Genomic DNA, 15256 nt, shown 5'->3' with positions numbered 1-15256 from the left:
TGGTGATGACTACCGATCCCAGGTAGACCACCTACTGCTATCATAGATCTGAGTGACTGACAGGCTCTAACCAGACATGTTGAGACAGTTATCTAACGCCTTGTGTCAAAGCGGATTCCCGATGAAAAACAGGGTGGGGGTTGAGGACAAGGGTGGGGTGAGGCAGTGTGTTAGAGAGTAAGGGATTAAGCTTTGTCTCCACTGTTGTGTACAAAATCTGCACTTGGATCTTCATGAATGTGTAGTTAAGAATCAGGGTCAAGATTTGTGTGAGTATGAATGTAGTGTGTGTCTATTTGAGATGAAGCAACGAGAATATGCTCATCAGAGGGGGATTGACGACTAGTAAAGCAGATTTAGACTCTGACCATGTGTTGGCTATTTCTGGAGAACATCCAGATCTCTCCTATATGACATCATTGTGCAGAAGCAGAGCTGCATATACAATATGTTGCTAGCGTATGTTGTGTAGATGGGTGAGATTCGATTTGTATAACAGTGCATTAAAACAGTGAGTGTGTCAGGCATGCAAAACATCCTTAAGAGATGCTTAAAATTTTCTGACTCCTTAAATGTGTAAAAAGAAGGAGTTGTTGGTGGTGTGACTTGTGTGCTTAGTGGTTGCTGTTTTGTTGCATGACCCATTTTATCTTAAGATTCAGTTAGTGTCCTCATCCATCCATAAAACACATTTCCAACAGTCTTCAGCCTTGCCATGTTATCCCAGGAAAGTAAAGACAGGTTTCTCCTCAGGTTTTCTCCTTGAAGTCCTATCATGCATAAAACTTTTGCTCAGTGTTCACATGAACTTTTAATGACCACACCTGGGAAGGTAACAATGATCTTGAATTTCTTCCATTTGTGCACAAACTGACTGTGAATTGGTCCAAACACTCAAGACATTGTTTTTTTTTACTTTTTTTTTTTTTTTTAGCTTGATGGGCATCACAACCTTTTTTCGGCACTTATGGCGCTAATTACAGGTGTATTAGTGGCAGCTGTTGCATGCCAGTTAGGTGCAGAACATGCACAAAAGGAGAACTTCATTTAACTGGAATGCAGCCTTCATTAAAACACCTTCAATTATCGTGATATTATGGCTGTGATAAAAAATACATTTTGGATATTGTGCAGCCCTACAAGAATGCTAAGGATTGTAAATCTGTCATTTTAATGTTATGTTCAGATTGTAATAATAATTAATAATAATATTAATTTAACTTTTTCCATTAATATTTAAGCTCTGCATTTTATATATCTCTAGATTTACTAGGGACTTGCTCAAGAGCCCACAGTGTTTAGGCTGCTTATCCTTGAGCTTCATGTGTACAACTCACAGATATGCAATACTGGATAATTCTAATCAATATAACAATAAGCAAAAATGAATACAATGTGTGCACCTCCTTTGTCGGAAATGTACATTTCTTAATCAGTTTTGTAAACGTGTTGTTAAAAGAAGAGGGGATGCTACACAATGGCAAACACCACACTGTTCCAGTGTTTTTGTTGCTGCTGGCATAAATTTAAAAATGACTAAATATTTTCCATAAAATGGTAAAATATCTCAATGTAATTTTACTGGAAATAAAATGTGCGCATAAAATTTGCACATCATTGCATTCTGTCTTTATTTATATTTTACACAGCATCCCAACTTTTTGGGAAACTGGGTTGTAGAAACACAAGTGTAATGAAGGTAAATATTATGTTTAATATGTCATATAATAGTTTTACAGTGTAACATGAGCTTACTGCGATATTGCAGCCATCTTTTTGAAAATTGGTGGAACATGCACTGAGTGAGGCCACAGTGCCTATATGGATGGTCGCATGCCCCCCACTCCTCAAGGTGTTTATGGTCACACCACAAGTATTGGTACTGATCCATCTTGTATGATTTTACATATGATTTACTAGGGTTTCCATGAAGGAGTTTTTTCTCTCCCTCCTGCTTGGTGTGCTTGACAAAACACTTGTCCTGTGGTGAGGTAAAAATAAGACTTTTTACACTAACGTTAATATTTTGTTTGGGTTAGAGCCAATAATTACTGGCAATCAGTTGTTGAATGGTGAGATACACAAACTTCAGTACAATCTACAGATGATATGAAGGTCAGATTTATTGTGATCATCACAGTGGCACATGAGTATGAATATTAAAGTGCAAATACATACAGTGTTAGTCAGTATGTGGACTGTTCCTATATGAGAGGAAGAGAAAACAGAAGTCCAGAAAACTTTGTTGAAGGCTTTAATGATTATGCACATTGAATGATATAAACATTCCTTGGTTTGTAACACAACTCAATAATGAATCATGAAGAAACTGTTAGAGAGGAGTGACCCAGACTAAAAGGTCTGGGCAGACTGTCAGACCTCAGTAGTAAGAGTGGGTGATATGGTATCTTCTATGGTTATATGGTACTGTATCTAGCGATAATAATTAATGTGAATTTTGTGGAATTGTATGCTGTTTTAAAAAGAAGATTTGAATTGTCCGTTTTTGTTTCATCCAGTGACTGCAAAGCCTGATAAATCCGTAAACTGCAACACATTGATGAACAAATGTTTTCACTTAAATGTTTGCAAATTTCAGCCTATTAGTTTTGCTATATTGCCAAGAAAAGGCTAATTTGACAGGAGGTAGCCAAGGAACAGTTTTCTTAGTACAGCAAGACCTTGATAAATTTTTTCTGTCTTTTAGCAAACACAGTATCACCCAACCCCACAAAGGGGATAGTAAATATACAGCTTTTAAAAGAGTCAAAATACATGCATTGTCTGAAATGTCTTGTGTCTTATCAAATGGGATGATCATTGTCCCCAACTGTAGCTCATTGCATAAGCTGATGCAATCAAACTCACCTCAAGAACTTGGGGAAAAAAATAAAAAATATATAGATAGATATATATATTTATATATATATATATATAAAAAAAAGGCAAACAAACCTTCTGTAGTCTTGGTATACAATCAGAAGGGGTTGAACAGAATTACTTCAGGAATGAGCAAATGACTGTAACAAGGAAGAGACAAGGATATGGGAAAAGACTGGGGTGGTGGCCGGTAAGGATGATCTAGCCTTTTGGAGCAGTGTACTGGCACAGAAGTGAGGAAATGGCACTGGAGTCAGTGACCTCCTCAGGAAGCGAGCCCTCCATGTCTTTGATGAACGGGTCAGCTCCGGCATTAAGGAGAAGCTCTACGATGTCAGCGAACTCACACGCCGATGCTACGAAGAAGGAGAATTAAAGCAGCAGTTAGGAGGTAAAATAAATCTAAAGTTAAAAAAAAAAAAGTGATTTACGCTAACTTTCTACAAAGTGTTGTCAGTTCATCACTTTGGTCCAAACTGCTGTGCAAGGTATGATATACAAGTTCCCCTGAAGATAATTTTGGCTATTTCTCAAATATACAGTGAAATCAACTTCAGTTTTGACCTGACTTGTGGCAATGTGAGGTTAACAGGCTTCCTATTTGCTGTTTTTATCCCCATTACTGCACGTTTACATGGTGACATAATAGGTGGCACATTCGGCACAGTTAAAAAAAAAATGAATAATGAATTCAACTTTAACCAATTAGTTAGCCAATCGCAGCAGACAGGGATGTTTGATCTTGTAGAAACAGCAGAGTATTGCTGAGGCTCTGCAGCAAGGCACAGGACAAGAAGAACAACACCCAGGTTTCAATTGGCACTATTAAATGCACATTTAGAAGAAATTAATGGGGGAAAAAAAGCAAACTGTACTATTTTTTTAACTTCAACTAATGTGCTGGGATGAAAAGTGTGCCCTTGAGTTGTTTTTGTTTGTTTGTTTTAAAGTAAACTTAATGCACATTGGGGGAATGGAAAAAAACTTTCTGAATCACCTGCCATGAGGCCACTCACCAGCAGCCCCTGGTCTGAGCTGGCAAACAAGCTTATATGACAGACCAGCATCTTTAAAGATATAAAAACCAAATACTCACAGCTATGAAAGTAATTCCTGAAGAAGAGCTGTCTCAATTTCCCCTGGTGGATGTCCACCTCAGTTTCTTTTTTCCTCCTCCAGGCAAAAGTTCTAGGTTTCTAACTTCTTCGACTGAATTACAACCACTTGCAACATCACCTATACTGCCTCCCTAGTTTCCTCAGCAATATGTTGGCTCTTTAATTGGCAAATACTTACAGTTTTTGTTAAATCATGATAGTGAATGAGGTAAATATTGGAAAATTGTGCTTCACAACAGCTAATTACCGACTGAGGGGTGTGTACCATGTTCGAGTAAATTTGCCTCAATCCTTTCTTCATCATACTGTGGTTTAATACAGCATGTACGGGTCTGCAGTTAATGAAAAGCCCATCTGCAGGCTCTGTACTAACAACGGCCTGGACCTGAGCTTTCCCTTAACACTTCATTTTTGCCCCATTGGCAATTTGTGCCCCACTAAAAGGGTCTTGTATTTCTCTCACATTGCAGAGTGGTGAAGGGGGAAGGGAGCATGTTGCACTTTCTCAACCCAGTTAGTGGGTCCCTTCATTCTCAGTGCACCTCTTGCCCCTCTGGCACCTTACCCCTCCCTTATCTCCTCTCATCCTCTCTTGTTGTGAGTGCTCTTCTCAGCCGGTGTCAATCGCTCGCTCCTTTTAAAAAGCAGACTTTGTGCTACGCCATGTTCGCTGATGTCAGCAGCTGCACTGATTGACAGCCAGGCCTTTTAACCTACAGCCCAGAGGTGGCAGGCGGGAGTGTGGCCACATGAGATGTGATGATACATCGGAATGCAAAAGGGTGTGTAAACAAATGTGTGTGCATACTCAAGCTGTGTATATGAATAATAAGAAGTGTGTAAAAGCCACAGGAATCACTGATCGTTCAGCCAAATCAGACTAACAAAGCTTGGCACTTTCTGTTTTCAGCCATATTTGCAGACCTCCGCTTGTTGCTCTAAACTGTATTTTATTTAGCCAGCTTGTGTGTGCGCGTGGCGGATGTCTCGCCTGGGCCTTGAGCTGTAAAAAGTGTTTGGCCCTCAGGGGAGCAGTAGAGGAGGAGAACAATTTATGGTGAGCAGTAAACCCTCAATTAATCACTTGCCAGCCACTGTGGCCCTGTGCAAAGAGAGGTAGGAATGAATTTTCATTCTCTGCTATTTGTCTCTTTGAGTTCATCGCTTATGTTTATTAGTCATCTTTTTATGCCCCATCCTCAGGGGTTCCTCTGGTGAGTGCATATCTATGTGTGTGAGTGGGTGGGTGTGTGTGTGTAGCTCTTCAGTAGATGATGCAACATGTCCACTCCAACACTACCAAGCTAAGGGACAGATGGCGTAGGCACACACACACACACATACTCACACAGAGGCACAGAGGACATGAGAACCTCCCCTAAGGGACATGTGCGTTGGGGTACGACAGGGTCAGGGGAGTCTAAGGACCACTGCTGATTTCCTCTGGGAGGTCTGACAATTATTACACTCACACACATGCACACAACTAAAGAGGCAAATACACTTGTACATACCACAGGATGCATGCACATGGGTAGAGACGATGAAACACAAAGGTACTAAAGAGACTCTGTAAGAACTCCAGAAAATAAAGATGAGGAATGGATGGGAGAGAGTTGGAGGAAATGGAGGGTATTTGATAAATATGAGACAAATGTAAGCAAAGAGCAGGTGTGTACAGAAAACAAGCTGCAGTATATAAATGGAGCACTTAGGCAGACAACAAAATGATGCCAGAAAGTGCTGAAATGATGATATGAGGCTTTCTTACCATAATGTAACGCTGTCTGTCCTTCATTGTCCTGTAAAAGCCAAAACAAGTGTTTACGTCAGCAGATCCGTGACTGTGGATGAATAAAATAATCAGAGAGCAAATCCAAAGAATAATACCTGACACATAAATTACAAATATTTGGTGTAAAAAAAGATGTTAATAACCTAGTTCAAAATGCCCAAGGGGAAACCTGCTAGAGCACCAATTAACTTCTAAATAGATCAACGGTATACCAAGGGGGCATTATAAGAAGATGAGATATTGATTTAAGAAACATGTGATCTGCAAATCAAAGCTTTCAACTTATAACTCTGTTCAGCCTAAAACAATAAGCTACTAAAACTCAGCATTATGTCATGGGGGAGACAACCCAATCATGTCCTTCATATCCAACATTACCTCAGACAACGCCATCCCATGGCAATCAGGAATGAAACATTTAGTGTAAAACTAAGTGTGTTGTGGAGATGAAAAGATGAAAACTAAAATTATGCTTTTTAAGGAAGGGGAACACCAGGAAAGCATCATCACAATGCTTTGTTGAAACATAGCTGCTTGTGGTTCTCAACCCAATAAAAGCAATCAGTTTTTTTATATCAGTTAAAGTTAGTGTTGGATTTCTGATGTGCTTAAAAATACTAACGCTGCCAGAAATGGTGGCATTTCCAGTGATCGCTTACCCTTCTATATAGTTGATAGCAACTTAGTGGGTGTAATGGACATCCTCCAACTGGAAGCTTAGTGGTTTGACAACCAGCTCCTTCATATGCTGAAGTGTCAGGATATGACACATGACACGGGAAGATACCGAACTTCACATTTAACTCAATGTGCTCACTAACGTGTGCTTATGGAGAAAAATAATGAATAGAAAATGCTGTATTAGCGTATGTGAATGAATCAGTGTGTCAATATATTTTTACACCCCTTATTGGCACACAGACAAGTTTTATTTTGAAAATAAGAAAAGTATCAAACAACACATAAAGGATATGTGACCCTGTCCAGAACATCTGAAGTGGCTTCCTGCATGTAGGAGTGTGCATGTATATGTCCTTAAGATGATTACAAATTATACTTGAGGTCAAACGATCAATGATGGAGATTATAAATCTTATAAAAAATTGGTGGACTGGGGGCAAAGATTGGGGGGGGGGCAGGTATAATCAGGCAGAATATATGACAGGCATCATCAACAGCAGATTCGGTTCTTAATCACCACTCTAGGCTGCCTTTTGCACCTCATAATGATGATAAATGGATCAAAATGTTGCTTCTGGTCTGAGAACAGGAGTGCTCCTTGATGTAAGCACAGTCCTTTCAAATGTTCAGAGATTAAAAACCGAGACGTTGCCATGAAATGTCCTTCTGTCCTGCAAAATGCCACTTCAGTAGTAATGCTATTAATTTCTAAAACTTGTTATGCTAAACTTGTTAATTAGTCTTTCAAACTTTGCTCATCCAACAGCAAATCCTTGTGTGCACATTTTAAGTTTTAGTTATCTGCCAAGTCCTTGTTCAATCCCCTTCCAATACTTTCCTTCCTCTGACATCTCTTCCACCTAACCACCCAACCCTTACTTTGTTCTTTCATTACCTGACTCAAAATTCCCACCCCCTCCCTTCTTTAATTACAACATTCACTTTTCTCACTCTTCTGTCTTTCCATCTCCTCTTCAGTTCCAATCTCTTTCCTCCTCAATTCCTTTTTTTCTTTTTTTCTCCTTCCTGTCTGCCTTCTGTGGCCGGGCCCAGTGCGGAGTGATCCTATTGTTGTGTTTCTCTCTGTCTCTCAGGGGCAGCACTTCAGGGACCTGCTGATTGGATTAGAGCTTTCTATTCCCTCTGGGTTGATCGCAGAGCGCAGATGCAAATCGCCACCAGCATGGAAAACGGTGTAGCGGCTAACCCAAGACAACAATGCTGTCTGCGAGTCAAATCACAACCTACAGTTCTCTGCTGCTGTCCTGTCTGCCTCTCACAGTTATGAGTGTAGAGACAAGTGGCCAAAGCTGTAGAAAAATCTAACTTTCAACAGGGGATCCATCAATTTCCTTTAAATATAATATGGGGATATTCTTTATTTATTAAACAAAAAATTAAACAAAAATTGCACCACCGTGCACCGGGCTGCACGGTGGTGTGGTGGTTAGCACCGCAGCCTCACAGCAAGAAGGTCGCCGGTTCGAATCTCGGCTGGGGGGAGGTTCAAACCTTGAGGGTGGTGGCCTTTCTGTGTGGAGTTTGCATGTTCTCCCCGTGTATGCGTGGGTTCTCTCCGGGTTCTCCGGCTTCCTCCCACCGTCCAAAGACATGCATGTTAGGTTAATTGGACACTCTAAATTCTCCGTAGGAGTGAGTGTGTGTGTGAATGGTTGTTTGTCTCTATCTGTGTTGGCCCTGTGACAGACTGGTGACCTGTCCAGGGTGTACCCTGCCTCTCACCTGTTAAAATGCTGGGATAGGCTCCAGCTCACCCGCGACCCGAAATGGAATAAGCGGTCAAGATAATGGATGGATGGATGGATGGATGGATGGATGACCAATTTAGAAAAAATACACAAGACTTGACACAGGTCAGTAACAGATGCTTAAAGTCAGGATTGTAATGGAAGACCTTGATGCATATAAATACATACAGTTATAATTAAAGAGTGAGGGGTTTAGGCCATAATCTTTAGCCAGTACTAATCTGCGTTTGTTGTTCAACAAACATGCACGCACACACACAAAAACAACATATGACCAGCAATAAATAACTAAAACTTTTATACACAGATATTTTAATTGAAAAAAATAAATAAAATGAGGGTCTACAGTATATGCATGCCAATGCACGTATGCACCAAACAGGCTTCTTGCATGTTCATGTGAGGGGTCAGCGGCCTGTCCTCTCAGTGCTCCCTAATGCCCCTAGATCCAGGACGGAGGATTGATGGAATCACAGGAAATTGGATTGTCTTCCATTTGCTTTGGAAGCAGCCTGGAAGAGACACACATCCCTCTGCCTCCACCCCATACCTGCAGTTAACATCCCCCTCTCTCCCCCTCTCTGGTGCCTCCTGTTCCCATCCCATTATGGAGGCATGTCGTACCAACCCTCCGCTTTTACATGTCATCCAAAGTTTCTCCTTGCAGTGCAGAAATGCTAGGCTGGATGTCAGCAGAGTGCTCAATAAAGCAGCTGCTTGCACAACACTAGCAGGAGAGATCCAGCCCAGTGTAGTAGTGTATCACCCTAATGGGGTGGAGCAATATGCTTAGGAGCAGCATGGATAGGGATTGATCTATCAATACAATTGCAGTTTTGCTGAGTTTAAGTCACACTAATCTATCATTTCTATCATACAAATGATGTGAAGCAAGATGGAAAGAGAAAGAGAGTGGATTAATGGTATATACAGATATGCCATTTAGTCTTAATTTTTAACAGATCAAAAAAAGAAAACCCTTAAACTAATCTGAAATTGTTCAAAAGGAAAAATAAAGAACAAAGTCAGAAACCAAGAAATGCTGTGAACACATTTGCAGTGAAGTACAAGACACCTAAAAAAATTCTCCCATCAGATTATCCCAAATATCAAAGTTTGGGATTTTTGCAAATAACTCAATTCAGACTTGAGCCAGGATGATATATATATATATATATATATATATATATATATATATATATATATTTATATATATTTAAAAAAACTGTTTGCAGCTTGGTTTATCTGCAGGAGATAAGCCAAAAGGGCAGCAAAATATGTTGTGCTCATTTCTTTTAAGTGGTTTAACCTGTTTTATTCAGTATTTTAGAATTCACACATTAAGGACAAAAGGGCAACATATCCTAAACCCAGCTAAACTTTACATCAGGATTAAGAGGTAGGATCACGAGCATATCAGAGGCAGAAACTTAACTCAGTTGGGGATACAGAGGTCCTATGAGTCCATCTCCACATGAAACTAGTTTTTAGCCTGTCTGGGTTTTATTCTGTTCATACCAGTCCAAGTCTGAGGGGGTGATTGTGGTTATAGCCCCCAGCAGCTCTAGAGAATGCCATAACACATAAGCATAAGGAGAGCTCAGTGTGTGTTGAAAATGAATATGTAAGCATCTACTGTTCCTTTAAGTATTAAAACCCATATAGACACAGAAAAAATAAATAAATTATATATATATATATATATATATACATATATAAATAAATTATATATATATATATATATATATATATATATACATATATAAATAAATTATATATATATATATATATATATATATATATACATATATAAATAAATTATATATATATATATATATATATATATATACATATATAAATAAATTATATATATATATATATATATATATATATATATATATATATATATATATATATATATATATATATATTCCTATACCTACCTATATCTCCAGGCAATAATATACACAGTACACTATGCAAAACTTATTCTACCACAATTTCCCCTTCAGCTCTCTTTTCTCATCTCATTTTTCTGTGTCTCAGTAAACTTTCTTTTGGCCTTTTCTTTCTTTCCCGCCTCCTCCTTTTTTCCCCCTGCTGTCCTTGACAGCAACATTAAACAAGTGGAGAAAAATGAACAAGCAATTATGATTTATGATCAATGCATGCAGCAGTTGCTGACTTTTATAATGACAGTGGTCGGGGGGAGGAAAAGGGAGAGAGGATGAATGTGTGTGTGTGCGTGTGTCAGTCTGCACGGTTTGCGTGGGGAGATGAGGGGTGAATCGATAGGCAACGGGGATCATTGGTATGCAGATTCCTGCAGATAGGGTTATGATAAGCAGGTGCCATTAATCAGAGAGAAGAGCTCTGATAGCATGGAGGAAATTATTATCCTAATTCAGATGGTCACAAGTGTAACCAGAGCAGCTCCTAAAACACCAAAATCATGGACCAAACTTCCCACACAACTTAAAAGTATACCAATCTCATATTTTACAGATGACCAATTTTCTTTTTGCATACAGAGTCCTGTTTTTAAAAATGTTCTTGAAAATGTGAAAATTCAGCCTTGTTGGTGTTTTTCATTAAAACAATGTGTTTTCGTTCCAGCCAATCTACATTTTAATGCGAAATTTCCCCTAATTGTCCATGTTTAATTGTTGCATCTATTTCAACAGTAAAATTGTATCTTCTAGGCACTTCATGGTTGATGACATAACCATCACCAAAAAAAGAAGCTGAATAATCACTGCCACAAACTTCATATCACAATCAAGTTTTAATTCTTGACACTTTGTGTGCAATGAGAATGACTTCATTAGGATTTGGAGACACTGAGACTCGCAGGTTTTAAAGGTCAGAGATCAAACTCAGTAGCAGAAGGTTTAATTTCTTTTATAGAATTATTACTGAGATTATTATATCCACAGGTATACACTAACATTATGTTTATATGAGGAATAAGAAGTTAAGGATGTGGTCTTGCACATGAATTTGCCTTTTGTGTGCTATGTATTCTTATCCTCGTGGGTTGTGGGAAGCCCCCCCTCCCCTTTTAAATGGATCTGCAGACTAGGGCCAGGCCTAATTGAATCTGGGTCTTCTCTCTGAGCAGGGAGAGGTAACCTTGCTGCTCAGTGTGTGAGCACTGCCACCCACGGTCAAATTAACCAATCACCAAACTCTCTGCCCTTCACACCTCCAGGGAGTGTCCTTCAGGCACCTGGGAGTTCCTCCTTCCCCCTCTCTCACACAGCTGCCATCAGCAACCACAGTTTAGAAATGTAAACCCTAGAATGGGTATCAATTGTTTCTGTAAGAACTAAAGCCCAATTTTAATCAAAAACAACCCTCCAAACTCTAGACAAACAGGAACAAGAACTTCTAAAAAAATCTTTTCTTTCTACCTTTTAGTTTCACAACACACAGACGCCTCTTTTTTAGGTATCAGTGTTTCTGTCTTCATGTACATCTTCTTCTCCAGCATACTTCTCCCCCCGACCCATACCACTGAGCTTGCTTATTCCCATGGGACACCTTAGCCTCCATTAAAGCCATCAAAGGAGGAGGATAGGGTAGGGGCTCAGAATTAACATCACCCGAGGCCCTGTCTGTCCTCCTGCGGCTCATCGATGACGTTTAAAAAGAAATATATGAAATAAATAAATACATAAAAGAGTGTAATATGAAAATCAATGGCTAGGCAGTGGGGGCTGTGGCTGAGGCATTTGGAGTGAGGGACTCATAAAGCTGAGTACTGCGGGAGACTGATGGAAGGCAAAACACTTACTTTGTTTATTCTCTCTCCTCACCCCCATCCCCTCCCTTTGCTGTCTGAATCTCGCTCTCACTCTCTCACTCCCACCCCTCCTCTCTGTCTGAAACAGTCGAGGACAGCTTTAATGCTCCTGACAATTTATGTGGACGGTTAAGAACGATGGAAATCAAATAGTTGAGTGTAGGCAAGGCCCAGTGAGTGGCCAATAAGAAAGAAACAACAGCTGATGATGGCAAAGAGGACTGTTACCTGCTGGAATGGCTCTTTAGGCTGCACTATTACTGTCAAGTTGCTGGCTCTTTTCTGAGTGCTCATATTATAGATTCATAACTGTATCCATGTCTGATAGGCCCTTTTAACACAGCATGGCAACAGCTTTCATTTCATCAAGTCTGGCTAATGTGCAGCAAGTACTAAATATGAATCCCATAAACGCAGCGTACAGTGAGACTTATAAAATGTCAAGTGCTGTGTGAGGTGGCTAGAGTACCCTTTTTGTCTGTGTGATCCTCTATATAAGTGTGCTTTAATTCTTGTGTGTTTGGAAAGATCCGTTTGTTGAACTTTTCCAGGAGTGGTGGCCCGACAAACATCCCTCCAAGAAGTGTATGTGGTGAAGATGTTCTTGATCAATGGAAAGTCAAACAGAGATGTAGTGGAAGAACACGCAGTGTAAAGTTCATTTATAGAAACACATTTTACAGTCTAAACATAGTCTGTATGAAGGAATTGGCTAAACATCCTCCAAGGTGATGCGTTGGATTAATCAATGGTTATCATTAATGTCTACATCAGGACTACTCACTGTGGTCCTACAATGGCCACAGTCCTGCAGGTTTTTAATATATCCCTGCTTCAACACACCTAACTCAAATTAATGAGTCATTGCGCAGAACTTCATAGGCTGTTGAAGCATATATATATATATATATATATATATATATATATACATATGTATATATATATATATATATATATATTTGTATATATATAGTTAGATACCTCTGGTGTAACCTGTAAACTAAATAACTAACCAATATTTTTAATCATAGTAAAAACATCACAACGTTGCACAAATAAAATGCAAATATTCAATATCGTGATGCTTTTTTGTTTACTGATGACATTGATAGTGTTCAAATATTGTTGTGCAACACTAATATCATACAAAAATGCTATAAAGCAATCCTACTGACTTATTTCTAATAATGCAAAAAATGCCATATTGGGAGATTTAAAAGAATAAACTCAACAGAAGAATCTCAAACAAATCAACCTTACTTTCACTGTACATTGCTCAGCCTTTCTAGTGCCCATCTTAGATCTTTGTTTACTCTGTTTATCAGTGCCTCTTGTGTTGCTCCCTATCAATCCATCCATTCATCCATCCATCCATCCAATTTTATGTGTGTAGCCCTTCACAAAAACCAAAAGGTACTCAAAGTGCTTACAACAGAGTCATAAAAAGTACGTAAAAACAAAGCATTAAAACATAAAAAAACACACAGAATCACAACTGGAAATTACTACAGTGCTGCACAGTATTAAGAGCCTTCCAGAAGTGCATGAAACAAAATAAGAAAAACATAACACACCTAGAAACAAGACTGCCCGAATCTTTTTCTTTATTTGTTGGAATTTTCAGTAGATTTTAGTTGTTTATGTCCCCACCTTACTGCCTTTTCTTTCTTAATGACCCTTTACATTTGAGAAGATAGGTTGCACAATTCCCCACACACAAACACACATGCACACACACAATTATGACGAATCTTGCTGGATATTTGTTATGACTGGGCTGACTGAGCCATTAGTTATAGGAGGCAGTGCTGGGAAAGGGGAGGGATACAAACGTGTAATAATGCTCCTAACATAGAATTTCAATCAGCCACTGTGTGTGTGTGTGTGTGTGTGTGTGTCCCTTTGATCACGCAAGTAGTTGACACCACATTAGAGGACACAGATGAGAGGATCCAGTTTTCTTTGTTTGCTACAACAGCAGGTAGGGCTACAATCTACAATAAACTGCATGAGATCTGTAAAAAACATGGAGGCATTTTTGGCTGAATGATGGAAAGTAATTAATATTGTTACAGGCTTACTGTGTCTTTGTGCATGAACAAATGTTTAAGATTTGTTCGGTTTGATTTACAAGAACTATTTTCTCTGCCAAGCTGCTGACTTGTGAGTGAAACTGTTTTTGTTTGATAAAAGAGGGAGGTGTATTTTACTTTGGGTATAGCATATTCATATAGCAGCTTTTCTTTTCATACTGTTTTCCAAATAGATTCTTAACCTTGAAAGAAAAGCCCATTTTCTGACATAGCTAAACTCATGTATATCAAATATGCGCTGTCAGTTTTAATAAAGATTGTGGGAAAAACAACCAGTAGGTCGTCATAATGTGAAATCCACAATGATGACTTGAGCTATAAGAAAGGAGAGATGGTGGTGTGATAAGCCAAGTTTTGCTCTACACTGGAGCATAAGCTAAGCTTGTGCAAGTTTCTTATTTTGAGAGAATACACTATAACAACTGAAAATGCAACCAACTTTACAAACCTTAATATTTAGGTTTAAAATGTACTCAGACTTGATTTTAGTATAAATGGATTATGTAGTTCTTTCTGTGGCCTGAAATCTAACCTAATAACATTTACTTACTGCACAGGCAGCCAAACGTGTTCATGTACAAGCCTGCCTATTCTGAAACTTTGAGCTTTTTTGCTGTGTCAGTTATTACTTAGTATGTTTTTATTATTATCAATACTTTCATTAATGATTCTTTATTTCTAAACTTACTTTCTGACTTAATACTCAACAATAATAAGAAACTGCTATTTTCAGATAATTTCTTCTTGTTTTGAAATAGCCAATATTTTAAGAATGTAACTGTAATTTAAATTAGTTGTTATATTTAACTGTTTGTTTTCATCATAATGGTGGAAATTAGACCTCGTATCTTTTGAGGTCTTATTTTGAGACTGAAAAACTTCTGTACTGGTCAAACAAGGCTATCCCAAAGATCTACCTGCAGACTTTTCCTCATACTGTGAATTTGTGGGTGAGGCAGATCCACATATGAAGCTGCATTCAGAAGAGCAGATGCTATGGGATCTGGCAAACATGGGGTGATGACCAACAGATATTTGACAAACTATCGGCAATATACCTGCAAAAAAAAAAATACTTATCTATAAACAATTTTACATTAAAGCTGGATCAATAA

The 15256-nt window shown here is 38.7% G+C and overlaps 1 protein-coding gene and 1 long non-coding RNA gene across 2 annotated transcripts in view; both read right to left on the bottom strand.

Annotated features, from left to right (window-relative positions):
- Window positions 1-2240: 2240 nt before the first annotated feature.
- acbd6 (acyl-CoA binding domain containing 6) overlaps window positions 2241-15256 on the bottom strand; it is a 33517-nt gene continuing 20501 nt past the window's right edge. Inside the window, exons 7-8 of the mRNA XM_042006989.1 lie at window positions 5770-5800; window positions 2241-3236 (exon numbers count right to left, since the gene is read on the bottom strand). Coding sequence (XP_041862923.1) covers window positions 3082-3236; window positions 5770-5800 — 186 coding nt within the window. The 3' untranslated portion in view covers window positions 2241-3081. The remainder of the gene's footprint in view (window positions 3237-5769; window positions 5801-15256) is intronic.
- On the bottom strand, window positions 6367-7740 carry LOC121653473. The gene is made up of 2 exons (XR_006012792.1): window positions 6453-7740; window positions 6367-6410 (listed from the first exon to the last, which is right to left on the bottom strand). It is a non-coding gene; the product is annotated as an uncharacterized LOC121653473 (long non-coding RNA).

Source organism: Melanotaenia boesemani, chromosome 14 (genome assembly GCF_017639745.1).
Source record: "Melanotaenia boesemani isolate fMelBoe1 chromosome 14, fMelBoe1.pri, whole genome shotgun sequence".
NCBI classification, from domain to species: domain Eukaryota; kingdom Metazoa; phylum Chordata; class Actinopteri; order Atheriniformes; family Melanotaeniidae; genus Melanotaenia; species Melanotaenia boesemani.
The sequence above is the reverse complement of the archived record's forward strand: the minus strand, read 5'-3'. Positions and strand labels throughout refer to the sequence as shown.